A 16,175-nucleotide genomic window follows, 5' to 3' on the forward strand; every position below is an offset into this window, starting at 1 on the left:
CCTATGTCAAAGCCTTCAGTTACACCGGAGGCCGTTAAATACCTGGAGGGAAGTAATTCTGTCATAGTGAATAGTAGTCATCTCATTCTCTGTCAATGCATTTCCAGTCTGGTCATTAATTTCAAAACCAGTGTAGAATTTGAGCATGTCTAAAAGCTGAAACAAAATGATGACAAATTAGATATACAGAAAAGCAGGGTCTTCAGCCACCACATGGGGCCCAATACTATATAGTCGAGGGATATTTCATTTTATTTCCAAAATGCAAAACAAACAAAACAAGTTGTATCATTTCATTGCTCAGAGAAGGCAATTTCATTTTTCAGTCCATTACAAGCCAGCTGTAAGAGAACATAGTGAGGAGAAGCTGAAACCTTGCTTCTCATGTTTTCTCTCACCCTTCCATTATTACTCTCCCACTACCAAAGGGGAAGTAAAGGATGTATTATCACATCCAGAATATGCACACACCTCACGACAGTGAGCCGACATCCAACATTAGTCATACATACAGTAAACATTTGTTTAAATGTATTCTGACATTACACTTCTGTGTGTGTTAGATGAGGCCCATCAGGCCAGATTGTTATCTGTCCCCACCCCTGCGGGGCAACCCTGACCTGACAACATTAAAGTGCCAGAAGATGGACAGGTGGGTTGCCTGTTGCCCCTACCAAAGTCCCCTGCACTGAGCTTCCCAAGTGTTCAAAAGGAGGCTGGTTGTAAGGCACTGAAAGCATAGCATGAGGGGCTTTGCCGGCCCAACGCTCATAGAGCTGGCAAAGCTGCTTTGTGCAGGGATCAGCTGCACAATCAAACTCCCCAAGAGGAACTCAGTGACGCAGCTGATGGGCGGTGGGGGAACTCGGTTGCACAGTTGATCCAGCTGCATCTCTACCTGCTCCTTATGATCTCAGGTGTGGGCAGGTGGCCATGGTTTGAGGAAGATGGCCTTGCAGGCAATATTGAGAGCTGTGCCAATTGCCCCTAGTCTAGGTGCAGCTCCCTAAAGCTCATCCATACTTTTAAAATTGGCTTTAGCATAAAAAACCCAAATATAAGCAGGTTTAACAAAATTGCTTCAGCCATAGTTGTTCTCCATCTAGTGTCCCCCCCCCCCAAAGTCAGCAATGTTTAGCCATTGTAGTTGCACTATGCTGCCTTCCTGTATTACATGCTTCTCATTAAGCAACACAACAGGGGCCAACAGCAAGCAGTGGTTGCCAACCATCACTTTCCAGTTGTGATGCTGTATTTTTTTTGGTAATAATGTTGTGTTGCCTTGGCTAGCGAGGATTTTGAAGTGCTGAAAGAAGTGCTCTGCAAAATCAAAGCGAGTCGTACCTGGCAGAAAAGATGACCCTCCTTGCCCCTTTTGGCTAGGCTGGATAAGTAACAATGCACAACGAGGTGGGAATCATCAAGTATCGTGTTAAACCAGCGTCGTGTTGGAAGTAGGGCCTATAATAATAATAATAAAATAAACAATCACATATATGTCAGCATTTGGGAGGCTGTTAGTAACTAGAAAACTGGTTAGAATTCAGTGCTTTCAAAAAAAAAGGTGGTAGTGGTAGTGATTAGGTGTCATGAGGTCCTTGCAATATCCATTTTGATGGTAGTATCTGTGCAATGCTCACAGGGCTTGCCCAATGGGCTAATTTAAACAAAGATCAGAAACAACACAAAACCAAAAACAGAGAAGTCCCATTGAATTCAATGGGATTTACTCCTGAGCAGCCATGTGAAGAATTAAGCCCTTTCCTTCTCATTTAAACAACAATTTCTAAATTATTCATTAATAAAATATTACAAAAATGGTTTCTTTTCTTTAAAAATCCTCCTAAAAGATCTCCTTGTCAGATGTCAAAAACCGCAGCAGAAACTGGGGGTCAATAGACTACTGCAATACAGCTATTTCGATCATTACAGCTCCATGCTACAGAAATACATGAAATAAGAAATGCAAAACACCTTATATGGCCATAACTGTCAAAAGGTTTTACAGACAGAGCACAGTTAATGGCAATGAGAAGCCTGAACTGATTAAGGGGGGGGGGGCATATTTATTGACAATAAAAAATGAACTGGTGGAAGCACATGGCTCACTTCCACCAAAGTCATGCTAATCGCTGAAATGCTCTGGCAGTTTAGCCTCAATCACAATATAGATGTAACTGAATACAAAACCCTGAAACGCCCTGGGGGAAGAAAAGGGATCTTAAGTATAGGTAAAGACACTCTGTTCAAATGGGACAAGCTACAGGAGAACAAATGTGATGGCTTTTTATAGACGATTTCTGGTTTGCCAGTTCCAATCAGCACAACTGGCTTCAGAAACTATCTGAACTCCTTTAACTCTCCTGTAATGCCCTTAGCGCAGAATGAACCTACATGAAATGTTCTGATGCTTGGCATTTTGGCTACGATCCAGCAGCATCCCAGCTGAATATCTTGCATACCCTCTCTCTGGGGCCAGAATCCTGTTCAGAGTGGATAGGTTCAATGATACCAGCCATGTCCCTCCTTGGAAACATTGAGTTTTTAGCAGAGCAAACAAATATGAGAACATATCACATTTCTATTGAAGATTAAAGCCGTGGAGCTTCGTAGCTAACTGCATCCAGAGTGGGTGACACAGCCACACTTTTTTACAGAGTCTCTCCTGCTGAAATAATTTTACACATCTTAAAATAAAACAAAGGCAGTCATATGTGATATGATTCCTGTCAGTTACCGATGCATGAACTAGTTCGCTATTCAAAACGGAAATTTTCAGGAAATCCAGAAGAATGCTGCTAGGCATTTTAAAAAATAATAACAACGATTTTGAAAGCCTTGCTAGGACCTTCTCACAATATAGATACCATAGGAAGGCTGCTTCCAGTCAGCGTGTAGACAAACCTGAGCTATACAGACCAATGATCTGATTCAGTGTAAGATTTGATTCAGTGTATGCTCTATGTGCCAGTTAAACATACTTCAGTCAGCTGCTTCAACACTAGGACTAACACAGCACATATTTTAGTTATTCAAGAGGCTTAGATGCTACAGTAGATCACTATATTTATCCCGTATTTGGCATACCTCTAGATCTATCATGAGTTCAATGAATCTTTCACAGTAATGCACTTTATCCATAGAGAGAGGACCTAGAAGTAAATACAGGTAATTAAAAAGGTAATCCTGGAACTGATGTATAATGCATCCAAATCAAATTTTGCTGATGCTTAAGAGTTATTTCAAGACCCTTGGTTCTAGGCAGAGATGGCCAAACAATTTCTATTTTTGTGCCACAACTGCAGTCCAGTTTGGCAAGGAAAATGCCTTTTCCCCCTTCTTCTGGCACATCAGGGACTGCAACAACTATTTTTTATTCTACTTCTTTCATTGAATTTGTATACCGCTCGTCATCCACAGATCTCAGGACGGTTCACAGCATAAAAATAAAAGATAAAACCACAAAATACATAATAAAAACAGAAGAAAGCAAAAACCACCCCTCCCACAAACACGTTTAAAAGGCTATAGGGTGTTGGTCAGCCAAAGGCCTGGCTGAAGAGGAATGTTTTCGCCTGGTGCCTAAAGGTGTCTCCAGCTGTTTCTGGATTACAACTACCACCATGCCTAGGTAGCAGGACCAGTGGTCAGGGATGATGGGAACTGTAGTACAAGAACTGCTTGAGACCCAAGTATGGAAGGTCTTGGTATATAATGGTGCCAGGCAAACCTCCCTGGAGAGAGCATTCCACAAATGGGGAGCCTGACCTGAACAGAGCACCTTAAGGCAATGGTACCCAATGTTCCAACTGACCTGGTATTTCCTAAAGGGAAGGTCAGACAGGGTGAGAGTATGCAAGGTTGGGAGCAGGTATCTGAAGGTGCACAAACCACCTTCAGGCGACAGCTTCCAACACTTTTCCCACATGATTTTCACGCTGTGAAGCTGAAAGGCTGGGCAGGCAGTGAAGAGGTTTCTTAGGGCTCCTCAGCCAAAGAGGTCCCTGGCATTCTCCTACCTTACTTCCAACTCAAAAGCTTAGGAGGTAGCAGCGGCCACAAAAAAGAAGAATTATTATTCCCTGTATAAGCAGAAAATATTCAAGCCAAGTTTGTCTATTCTAAAAATAAACCCTCAGTGGAGACATATCCTTGAGGTGTTGGGTCTTTCAGCAGGGAGAGAAATCCTGGTGGATATTAAAAAATAATCACCAAATAATATTTAATGCGAAGCCAAGTATGTTTAAAGTAGAGAGCTAATTTGCAGTTGGGCAAGCACAGACTCTTAAGTTATGCATGAATAAGACTTGCCATTACTTCAAACTTACAATGCGACGCTGAATCTGAAAGTAGTTTTCTGAGAATTTACAAGTGACCTATTAATTTGAAGAACTGAAGCTAGTTTTAAAAAAGACAGTTCCCTTTTGATATTTAGCAAATCTGTTTGACTGCGTTTCAACTGAATCACTTCAAAAGTAAAGTCACTACGTCAGTCTAGCAAATTTTACACAGTGAAACAAGAACAAAAACTCCCCATAAAAGGGTTCAGAGAAATCGCCCTTTGTTTTGCATCAGAGAAACAAAGTCGTGTAACGAGAATAATTTTTCAAATAATGTGTTCTACAGAATAGAACTCCTGTGCATTTAATAGTATGGTGATTTTGCTCCCATTCTGGAGCGAGCGCTTGAGGCAGGAATGTACTTGCATGCCCTCCCTCCAAGATACTATAAGCTGCAATAGGCTGAAACAGGACAAATCACATTTTCATCTGGGATGCCTAACTTTGGGCAAAGGGCAAGGTAAAAGAGAAGAGGGTCTCCTGCATAAGCCCATACACTTACAATTTGCTCTACGTACCTGAAATGGGTATTGATTTTAATACAGAGATGAATTTCTGGATCAGTTGCGAAAGGAATCTTCTTTCTTGAAATGCCCTAAAAAACAACAAGACATGATTCCACATCCTGCTTATGAACTTCCCAGATGGATCTGGTTGACCATGGCGGGAAGCAGAACGTTGGACTAGATAAGCTTCTGTTCTGACCCAGCAAGGCTTATCTTATGTTCTCACATAAGCAGTTGTCTTACTGCATGTCTTTCAACCTGGCTTACTTGGGGAAGGTTCCTGGTCAGTCTATTTAATGTGTCTGTACTGGATGAATAAACCAAATATGCCAGTATAATATGCAGGAACATATTGTGGTACAGCTGCACTGTATCACATCCACTATCCACTACACCCAGATGGCAAGCAGATGTGGGGTCTTAGTCAGCCCAACTCCTGTTTTCCCCAAGCAGCATGAAGTACAGATGGGCCTTTGCCAAAACAGCTTTTCTTCACAGACAGCAAATTACAATCCCCACACATGATTTTTTAAAAGCAATACTATTAAACTTACTGTGCCCGAGTATTTTCATCCATTTTCTCATCATTCTTCTTGATCAAATTCCAAAATTTTCTAAGCTTTGGTGTCTTTTTCAATTCGAGTGCCAGGCGAGCCTAAAAGGGTGAGACGATGAATTCTTAATAGTATGATGAGCTAGATCTCTAGTATATCCATCCATCTAATTTGGGTGCCCCAAAGGTAATTTCAAAACCCCAAACTGAACAAGAACTTATGCCTGCCCATTGTAAAGGCAGAAGATTTTAAAAGTCTCCAAAACCACTGATTAAAATAGCAATAAATCTCTGACAGCAGAAGCTGTCATGCAAAGGTTCATTAGAATGCAGCAGAATTGGTCCAGTGAACCTCCATGTCCACATGATGCTTCAAAGGTTCCCTGCATTCTTTATGAAACACTTACAGGCTGCAGTCCCATCCACATGGGCAGGGAGATAAGCTGCTGGACTTGCCCTCTGATCAAATCTACTTCCTGTTGCAAGAAACAGAACAGGCTATTAGTATGTTTATGAGGCTTGGATTCAAAACGACAGTTGCACAAATGGAAGGCACTTCTAGTTGCACAAGGAGGAAGGGGTGTCCCCAACTTTTGGCAATTCCCTTCCCACTACAGCCTCAACATGCCACCTCCCATGCTCTACTGGGAGGACCCCCAAACCCTCCAGAATGGCTTTTGGAAGGGTGCAGTGGTAAGTCAGGAAAGCGCTATTCCATGAGGAAAGGGGAATAAATAATCTACAGCCGGCCAATATCACTAGTATTCCATTAAGCCAAACACGGCCTGTGAGCCACGAATCATGGCTTGACAGTTCTCCAAAAGCAGGAAAAAGAAGAAAAATCCCCGCTAATGCACTTCGTTTGGTGGGTCAATTTTTTTGCAGATCTGATGTGAAGGGCTTATCATCTGGGTCTATAGAATTTTCCGTGCATGGAGTGGCTTCCGAGTCATAACCCCCCTACTCTGGAGAGGCCCAGGCTGGCTATCACCTCTATAAATCCAAATGCTAACCAAAAGGAAGACTTAACTGTCCATTTGAAGTATTATATATACTAAGAGCAAACAAAGATGCAGAATTCTATCAGCTATGTAGCCCAATGTGGCTACTGAGAAAGAAAACATCTGTGGGGAAGATGGGGAAGAGGGAGGCTGGAGTAGCCTGAAAGAGGACAAGACTAGCAGGAACACTGATCAAAAGTTACTCTGCAATACAACACTTTCATGCCAGTCCCACTTACTAAATCCTAGGGCTTTGGTACAGCATATTTGCCCAGTTAAAGAGGTCTTGGAACACCTGCAGAACCTGCTCAAACATAGGCTCTGATTTCTCCTCAAGAGAAATACAATCTCTAGTTGAGGAGCAGGCATTGGGAATGGCTCTAAATGGATCTTTGGAATCCTAGCGTAATAAATGCCACTTAAGAGGGCTCCTTCAGAAGAAAACTGTGACAACTGAATGTGGAGAGGCACAGCATGCTAACAAGAGGAGGCTGCTCTGAGTAGCCAGGACTATGGGCACTTCTGCCGTATTTGCCAAACGCACCATAAATGACAACAACGACAAATCTCTGAAGAATAAAGCTTACCAGACTGTTGAAGCAGTGGTCAAGGAAGAGCAGAAGTATGGTCTGCTCCTGCAGAGAGAACTCGTTGTCACTCTCAGCCAAGGAAGCATCCAGCACACGTTTGAAAAAGAACGGAAAGTGCTCTGGCTTCTTTTTGAATGTCTAAGGGGAACATAAAAGTCAGCAGTGAGGTCACATGGAGCATCTTTTTCATATTTCTGTGCTGAGTGGATGCATAGTGGGGGAATGCACTCACTGGACATGACAACTGTAAGCTGTTGGCAAGCACAGACTGGCCATTTGCTCGTAGGTTTACTGCTGGAACTAGCTATGTAGTAGGAATCGTAGCATTGTAGCATTTGTGCTTCACAGTAAGCAATTTGGTGATGAACACCAACAGAACAGCTGTATCTCTGAACAATGCAAAAGACAATGAGTGATATTCAATATCAGTTATACGCAGAGTAGATCTCCTGAAATCAATGGACTAAAATTATTTAGGTCTGTTAATGGGTTTCCTCTTACACTGGATATCATGAAGTGACTACATTTCTGAAGAGTGTTAAGGGACAGAATCAGGAGTCAGATCAATCACTTCTATCTTCTTGAGGAGAAATAGTTGGGCAGTACCCAAATACAATACCCACACTTCTATACCCAGCTGAAGGGTAAGCACAACATCTTTTTTCTGAATGTACAAAGGGGGCAAACTAGCAAATAACAGAAGTGATTCATTCACAACAGACCTGTGTCCTGCAACATGATAGAAATCGGGTTATCAGTGAAAACTCAAAAAGTAAAAGTAGAAATAGAAATAGACCATGTACAGAAAATTGAAGGCCTTTTATACTAAATAAATAAGCTGCGACCCAAACAAGATGTGCTGACAGAAGCTTTATTTGAAATGCAGCTTCAGAGAGGCATTTTTTTAATTTTAAAAAATCAGGAATATGACAGGGAAATAATTAGTTAAAACTTATTACTTCTCCTCTGGAACTCTCAAGGCTGCTACTTACATAACAAAAATGTGTATTGTCCAACTTCATCTCCTTTGGGTCCAAATGGAAACCAAGACCCCATTCCTAAAATCACAGCAGTATTGCTGCTTCCTTCCTCTGCCTCCACCAAGGTCACTATGCTTTCACCCCCTGCCCAAAGAACGCTTCATTGTATTACCACAGGCATGCCTCTTAATGTAAGGATGTCTCTTAGCATTCCTGGAAGATGGAGCCATGGAGACTGGAAACGATTGATAATGTAAAATGTCCCCAAACTTGTTCTCCAGTTTCCAATAAAGCTGTCCTACAGAAACGAACATTTCTCTTTCCATTATCTTTTGACAGCACAAAAAACTTCACCATTAAGTGCCAGACTTTGTCAAGTCACAACGCAGAGAAAACACCTCCAATCACTGAAACAATTCTTTTCACATTTCTCCTGCTTCCACTGTGAAACCTTTCAACTGTCCCTTGCTATTCTCTAACAGGAGCCTGCTGTTGTTTTAAAAGGCTGCGGCAGACGACTTCAGACGAGGCACAGTGACAGCCGGTATTGCGCTTTCTGACATGCGATGACACTTTAAGTGGGCAATGTGAAAGTTGCAAATTGTGGCTCAAAGTTACTGCAGGCTATAATTGAAGTCTATTACCTCCCATGCGGGAACGTTCTCCCTGAACTTTTCATTCACCATACAACAGATTGACATCAAATAAGCCTTGCTGGACACCTCGGGAGAATAATTCATCCACAAGTAATTTTCAAGGTACTGGCTGTGAAAAGTGAAAAGACAAGAGAGTTACCACCCATCTAATATGTCATTCATCGGGGGGCAAGAAACATAATGATCTTTTTTAAAAACTAAAAAAGTTATCTATATGATTTGTACGTAGCTTCCAATGTCGCCTCCAACACAGGTCACTGCAATAAAAGTTACCAGGGCCATTTAAATCAATCTGAGTGAGGACAGCACATGAATTAGCCTTCTGGAACACTCTGTTCATTAAAGAAGTTTTACATGTACTTGGCACAAGCACTACATTAGTCTGAACACTAATTCATGCTGATTTTGTAAGGAGAATAAGAATAAGCATCCCTCCTACTTGTGACACGCACTTCAGCAGACACTTGCTTTAGTACTCAAAGGCAAATGTCTCCTGTCTCTTGAAATAAAAGCCATCACATGAATTGTGGAAAAAAATGAATCGACAGCATGGACACTTGCGAATGCGCTAAAAAGCAGGACAACTTGGTTTCACAAGCATAAGCAAAATCAAAAACCTAGAATCATAGAATTGGAAGAGACCACAAGGGCCATCGAGTCCAACCCCCTGCCAAGCAGGAAACACCATCAGAGCACTCCTGACATATGGTTGTTAAGCCTCTGCTTAAAGACCTCCAAAGAAGGAGACTCCACCACACTCCTTGGCAGTAAATTCCACTGTCGAACAGCTCTTACTGTCAGGAAGTTCTTCCTAATGTTTAGGTGGAATCTTCTTTCTTGTAGCTTGGAACCATTGCTCTGTGTACGCTTCTCTGGAGCAGCAGAAAACAACCATTCTCCCTCCTCTATGTGACATCCTTTTATATATTTGAACATGGCTATCATATCACCCCTTAACCTCCTCTTCTCCAGGCTAAACATGCCCAGCTCCCTTAGCCATTCCTCATAAGGCATCGTTTCCAGGCCTTTGACCATTTTGGTTGCCCTCCTCTGGACACGTTCCAGTTTGTCAGTGTCCTTCTTGAACTGTGGTGCCCAGAACTGGGATGCCCTATTTGGGAGTTGAGGATATTCAACCTAGAGTGGCCACAAATAACTTCCATGCACTCCTCCTCCCTACAGCACCTTATAACTTGCTTCTCCCTAGCCCAGGGTTTCCTAAACTGTGGTCTGTGGACCACCAGTGATCTTCAAGTGTCATTCAGCTGGTCTGCAGCATGTCCCCCTTAAATATTCATACTGATTTTTTAATGTTATTCATATTGGGGTTTTAAAATTTCCTATATTGTATCTTATTGTATTACAATTTGAATTCTTTGGAATGCAAGTTGTAATACATTGTATTACAATATAATAAACAGAAGAAGCAATAACAATACCACTGCCTCTATCCCTCTGCATTACGCTTGCCACTACCAGCAGAAAAATATTTAAGTGGTCCACCAGCACCATCAACAATTTTCTAGTAGTCCATGGGAGAGGGGTAAGTTTGGGAACCACTGCCCTAACCAAAACAACAAACCCTTTCTACATCTAGCCCATGTAGAGGCTCCTCCAAGCCCCATTATGAAAATTTATTTGTGTTCCATCCAAAGACCTATTTACCCAGCCCATCTCCATTCTTCCAGCAAAGACTCAGAGGTTTTTCAATCTAATTGGGCAAGGATCACAACCCATTAAAAGTTTATGCATTACACGCTCAGTGCAAAAATAAAGGTTTCAACAGTTACATAAAACACCCAGAGTGTCATCACTGCTTACAGCAAAAAAACGAAGCAGGAGGAAGCTTTGTTTTCTCTAAATGTTTGGAAGAGTTAAACAAAACCTATACTTTAGCTGGCATAACATTGTATTTCCTGTAGTTTCAACTATACAGCTTATGACACACCGGGATATGGCCAAGTGAAGGAATGAACTACATTATCTTTCCAAACAGCTACGGTACTTCATCCTTGCCTTAGTAATGGTAAATAGAAATATTATTTATACAGAAATTAGAATGTTTGAAGCATTTCATACAAATTATGTCAGCAATCCTTATAACAACCCTGTAAGATATGTTCAGAGATAGAGCCAGCATTGCACAGTGGTTAGTGTTGGACTAGGGAGCCATGTTCAAATCCCCACGCAACCATGAAGCTCAGGGGTGATCTTGGACCAGTCACTGTCTCTCGGTCTGTCCTACCTTACAGGGTCGTTATGACAATGCCTTGAGTTTTCTGGAGAAAAGGTGGGCTATATATGTATCAAACAAACAAACAAACTTATCATCTCCATCTTGCAGATGGAGGGTGTGGAGATTAAGCTGGGATATAGTGGATTGCTAATAGCCAATTAGTAAATTTATGGCAAAGGAGATTTTTGAACCAGTAAGACACTACCCCACACGGGTCAGATTATCATTTTAAAGTGCATTTCTTTCTCCAAAAACACTTACCTAAATTCCAGAAGCATGATTTTTCTAATCGCAAATCTGAAATCACAGGCAGGGGGGAAAATTAACATTTCAACTCTTGCCTAAATTAGTTTACCTTATGTTGTATATTTGAACTCAAGGGGTACTGTGCTTTGGAGGCTATAAACTAACCTGCATGGCAGATTCCATATGGTGCTGATGATGGACTTTTGATTGCTCCACATCACTTGTGATATAAAGCACTGCTGGGTTCTCTGATGTCTCCCATGCTATGTAACATCCAGCAGAGGCTGGTCTATTAGAATTAATGGACCATCAATATCAGTCTGCCTCAACCAGCTCCCACCTGTCTGTCCCCATTTACAAATAGTTCAGCGGGTGGCATTGGCTATCAACCTTCTTCTCCTTAGTCTCAGTGTTACAGGGAGAAGGATGGGGACAAAACCTGAATTAGTTGGTTCTGAATATCATTGTCTATGGCTGGTGGCCTCCTTCCCTTCTCCCCTACCAGCTGTGATGGGCACCAGCTTTCACTGTTAACATGAAACTGCCATCAGAGATGTCATCAGAACACTAACAACTCCCAGCTGCATTTCTCTTTTTCATTCAGTCCAGATGGCATTGGGATATATGAAGGTTGCAAGTCTTATATTATAGTTTTAAATTGTATTTTTCTCTCTTATTGTATAAGCCACCTTGAACAAGTTTTACAGTGGTACCTCTGGTTGCGGATGGGAGTCATTCCGGAGCGCTGGTCGGAGCCCAAGGTTTCTGCAACTGGAGGGACCACCTCTGGGCATATGGGCACGGTGAAACCCGGAAAAATACTTCCAGGTTTGCCATGTATGTATCCTGAAGGATACGTAACCAGAGGTGAACGCAAGTAGAGGTACCACTGTACTCATAAAGACAGAAAAAGACTATAAATCTTATAATTAAATAAAAATTCTAGACAGGTGCCCATAATCAGTGGTGAGATGCACTGGTCTGTGGCCTGTATTTCTTCTAAGGAATAATAAAAAATTATCCTTGCAAGACAATTTATGCAAGAAAAGCATATACATACACAGAATTCAGACACTTATTTTATGGAGACTTCATTGTTTGAAAAGTCAAAAATGTGTCTATTATGATACAGATAATGGATAACAGAGAAAATGCAGTATACATACTTGGACCTAACAATTTCTTTTCCATACACATCTTCAATAACCTACAACAAAGGAAGAAAGAGGGTTTTTTGAAAAAAGAAAAAGATATGCAGCACAATTCTTGCTCTCCTTTATCTCCTCTTTCCAGTAACATGCATTTTCAGAGATGAATTCTTTAACACCATCAACACAGTAGCACAGTTTTTAAACTACAATAATGCTTCATGTTTTCAACAAATGAAATCAGAAGTATTAAGAAGATTGTGCAGGGAAGAAATAATAATCTATGTACTGAAATCAAACTGGTTTTTAAAAGAAACTTCAAGGAACCTTTGGAGGTTTGACAAAATATTCCATTACATAAGCAGCAAATATAGAATAAAATGTAAAAGCTGCTGTCAGGGTGGCTTATTTGTACAGTTTTAAACAAAGTGCTGAAATCAAATCAACATTCTTCCTGTTCTGTAATCCAAAGTAATTTTTTTTTACTTTAAATACGAGTTTCTAGGATTTATTGCACTACCAATTTAAAATAGAACTAACAATGTTTTAAGCATTTACCTTTGACTCAAAAGGTAGCCTTTTCTTGACATGTGGTGCCCAGTACTTGTTTGCCAACTGTAAGATAAAAGGTCATTTCATTAAAATATACAATCAGAAGTCCTAGCCTACTATAACCAAACCTCCATTCTATATGATAACATGAGAATATTTCCATACTTTCCCTCTGTGTTCAAAAAGGGTAAGGATGCAAGGTTTTATACAGTCGTACCTTGGTTTTCAAACAGCTTAGTTCTCGAACATTTTGGCTCCCGAACGGCGCAAACCTGGAAGTGACTGTTCCGGTTTGTGAACTATATATGGAAGCCAAATGTCTGACGGGGCTTCTGCTTGGCTGCTTTCTGCAGCCAATCAGAAGCTGCGCTTTGGTTACCGTATCTGAAGAAGTGTGCATGCACACAAAAGCTCATACCAAGAACTAACTTAGTTGGTCTTTAAGGTGCTACTGGAAGGAATTTTATTTCGTTTTGACTTTGGTTTCCAAACGTTTATAATAGTTTAATAACTTGAATATTCAAACACTGCTCAGTCTTTGCCCTCTAGATGTTTTGGCCAGTGCTAGCTGGGGCTGATGGACATTGCAGTTCAATGTCAAAGGCACCAGGTGGGTAAAGGCTGAGCTAGCTACTCATTATAGAGCCAGATTGCAGTAAGCAAGCTGTTTCCTCTGGGTGAGTGGCATGCACACCAGTTTGTTGAAAGCTATTTTTTTAAATAATGAAAAAGGACTGGCAGAGATTCTTATTTTGAGCCCTGATTTTTAAGGCAAAATATCTTACTAGTACAATGGTCTGCTTTGGGGGCACAGTCCTAATCCCTCCCCAGTTAGTACAGTGAGTACCGTATTTTTTGCTCTATAAGACTCACTTTTTCCCTCCTAAAAAGTAAGGGGAAATGTGTGTGCGTCTTATGGAGCGAATGCAGGCTGCGCAGCCATCCCAGAAGCCAGAACAGCAAGAGGGATTGCTGCTTTCACTGCACAGCGATCCCTCTTGCTGTTCTGGCTTCTGAGATTCAGAATATTTTTTTTCTTGTTTTCCTCCTCCAAAAACTAGGTGCGTCTTGTGGTCTGGTGCGTCTTATAGAGCGAAAAATACGGTATATCCTCTGTGTGTGGTCCAGCCATTCATTTTATCAGTCAGCAAAATGATGGTGCCTGTCAAAAGACTTACTGCAACTATATGCAACCGCAATCAACAAATCATAATAATGACCTTTCCTCAATGTGTTAATTGTTGTCTGTGGGTAAAAGGTAAAGGTACCCTGCCCGTACGGGCCAGTCTTGACAGACTCTAGGGTTGTGCGCTCATCTCACTCTAGAGGCCGGAGCCAGTGCTGTCCGGAGACACTTCTGGGTCACGTGGCCAGCGTGACGAAGCTGCTCCAGCGAACCGGCACCAGAGCAGCACACGGAACGCCGTTTACCTTCCCGCTAGAAAGCGGTACCTATTTATCTACCTGCACTTAATTGTGCTTTTGAACTGCTAGGTGGGCAGGAGCTGGGACCGAACGATGGGAGCTCACCCTGCTGCGGGGATTCAAACCGCCAACCATGCGATCGGCAAGTCCTAGGCGCTGAGGTTTTACCCACAGCGCCACCCGTGTCCCAATGTCCGTGGGTATTTAGAACAATTGCTTTGCTTTATTATTAAATACAAAGTTCAGTGTTGGGAGAAACAAGTCATATGTGCTTAATGGCCAAGACACCCACAAATACAATACTTTTGACACTGAAGACATAAAGTCTTTTGGACGCATGATGTTTTGCAGGAAACATGGTTGAGGCATCCTGCCTTAGTGTGATCATCAACAAAACCTCCATGTTCAGGGGCAGTGCACCTAGTCTAACTATACTATTGATTCCATATTTTACCAAAGCTTTCCCAGAGGCTTCTATCCAGCTTCTGCAGAAAACAGGTGCTGGATTAGAATATGAAATGTCAGTCTGATTCAGCAGCACTATTCCTACGAGAGCATAAAAGGGGTGCTGCTGGATCAGATCAAAAAGGCCGATATAACCCAACATCCTGTTCTCCTTGTGGTCAACCGGGTAGGTGCCTATGGAAAATCCACAAGCAGGACATAGTTTTAATTCGACCAGTGTTTAACTGCTTTTAATGGTTTCTCATTGTTCTTATTTTTATCTGTAAGCCTCCCTGAGTCCCTGTCAGGGGGGAAAGCCGGGTATAATGAAATATAACAACAACCACAACAACCCAGATGTTTAGAAATGCCGGTGCAAATTCTAACCTACTTTAATGTTTTAACTTCTTGTATATTTCAACGCACCGTCAACTTTTCCTGGTTTTATCTTTTCGTAAACGGCTTTTGAGGTGTTTTCTTCTTGCAATCAACCAACTTCATGAAGCAAAAACAAACCAAAGGACAGCACCCCTAGCCACTGATTACCCAGAGCCACAGTGCCTCTATAATCATAACGGTGGCCTAGTGGTTAGTGACAGACCGAAAACCTGGGAGACCAGGGTTCAAATACTTTCCTGGGCGTTGTTCCTCGCAGGGTTGTTTTGGGGGTTTTTAAATGAGAGGCGAGGGAAGAACCTCCTTGGAGGGGGGGAATTGAAGGTGGGAGACAAATGCAATCAATAGATAAAGGGATCCTCCCTAGTGGGGGTTGGGGCTTCCCTCACGTGCCCCTTCAAAGGGGGACGTGCCCCAGATCTCTCTCCACCTGAGCCCAGCATCTTCCGGATCCCTTTGCTCCCTTCGGGTATGCTCACCTGCGTCACGAACTCGGCGTTGATCTGCGACACGGTGGGAGCCACGATCTTCTTGGGCGCAGGCGGCTCCTGCTGAGCTCCCGCCGAGGAGATCGCCGGCGCCGCTGCCATGTTGCTTCCGCGCAGCAGCCCCTTCCACGCCTCTTCCACGAGGCCAGCCTCCCCGCCCTCTCTCTCTTGAGAACCACGCTTGGTATTGCCCGTTCTCTCCCCCCTCCCCCCGTAGTATGGTTTCGCCCGCCCGGACTGAAGCCGCTGCGGCTGCCGCCGCACACGCTACTTCCGCTTCCTTTACAGATTCCGTTCGCCTCTTCCCTTTCCGCTCGCCTTGAGAAGCTGGGACATAGAGATAGAAATTATAGCATGACGTCCACTGCCTCGAGTGACTCCTTGAGGGTTCCATTCCATGCAGACTTAGCAAGGAGGAAGTCCCATACACTCAACCGGGTTTACTTCTGAGTGGGCAGGCGCAGCACTGCCCTGATTGTTTAGGATCTGCATTATACACTTGGAAAGGTTGAAAGCGCCAGGTGTCCGCGTGCAACCGAATAGTTGAGAAGGGAGGGGATTTATCTAAATTATTTTTTATTTTTGCTGCAAACAGAGGGGCGGGAGCTTTTGTT

General features: G+C 42.5%; 1 protein-coding gene across 1 annotated transcript in view; it reads right to left on the reverse strand.

Moving 5' to 3' along the window:
• The window catches only part of AQR (aquarius intron-binding spliceosomal factor), a 57,037-nt gene extending 41,305 nt beyond the window's left edge, over positions 1-15,732 (reverse strand). The window contains exons 1-12 of the mRNA XM_081858504.1: positions 15,553-15,732; positions 12,815-12,871; positions 12,275-12,315; positions 11,124-11,159; positions 8,615-8,735; positions 6,988-7,128; positions 5,807-5,875; positions 5,401-5,501; positions 4,859-4,935; positions 3,088-3,152; positions 1,345-1,461; positions 43-156 (exon numbers count right to left, since the gene is read on the reverse strand). Coding sequence (XP_081714630.1) covers positions 43-156; positions 1,345-1,461; positions 3,088-3,152; positions 4,859-4,935; positions 5,401-5,501; positions 5,807-5,875; positions 6,988-7,128; positions 8,615-8,735; positions 11,124-11,159; positions 12,275-12,315; positions 12,815-12,871; positions 15,553-15,663 — 1,050 coding nt within the window. The 5' untranslated portion in view covers positions 15,664-15,732. The remainder of the gene's footprint in view (positions 1-42; positions 157-1,344; positions 1,462-3,087; positions 3,153-4,858; positions 4,936-5,400; positions 5,502-5,806; positions 5,876-6,987; positions 7,129-8,614; positions 8,736-11,123; positions 11,160-12,274; positions 12,316-12,814; positions 12,872-15,552) is intronic.
• Positions 15,733-16,175: the final 443 nt, after the last annotated feature.

The sequence above is a fragment of the Podarcis erhardii genome (assembly GCF_964252035.2).
Source record: "Podarcis erhardii genome assembly, chromosome: 1".
Classification (NCBI taxonomy): Eukaryota; Metazoa; Chordata; class Lepidosauria; order Squamata; family Lacertidae; genus Podarcis; species Podarcis erhardii.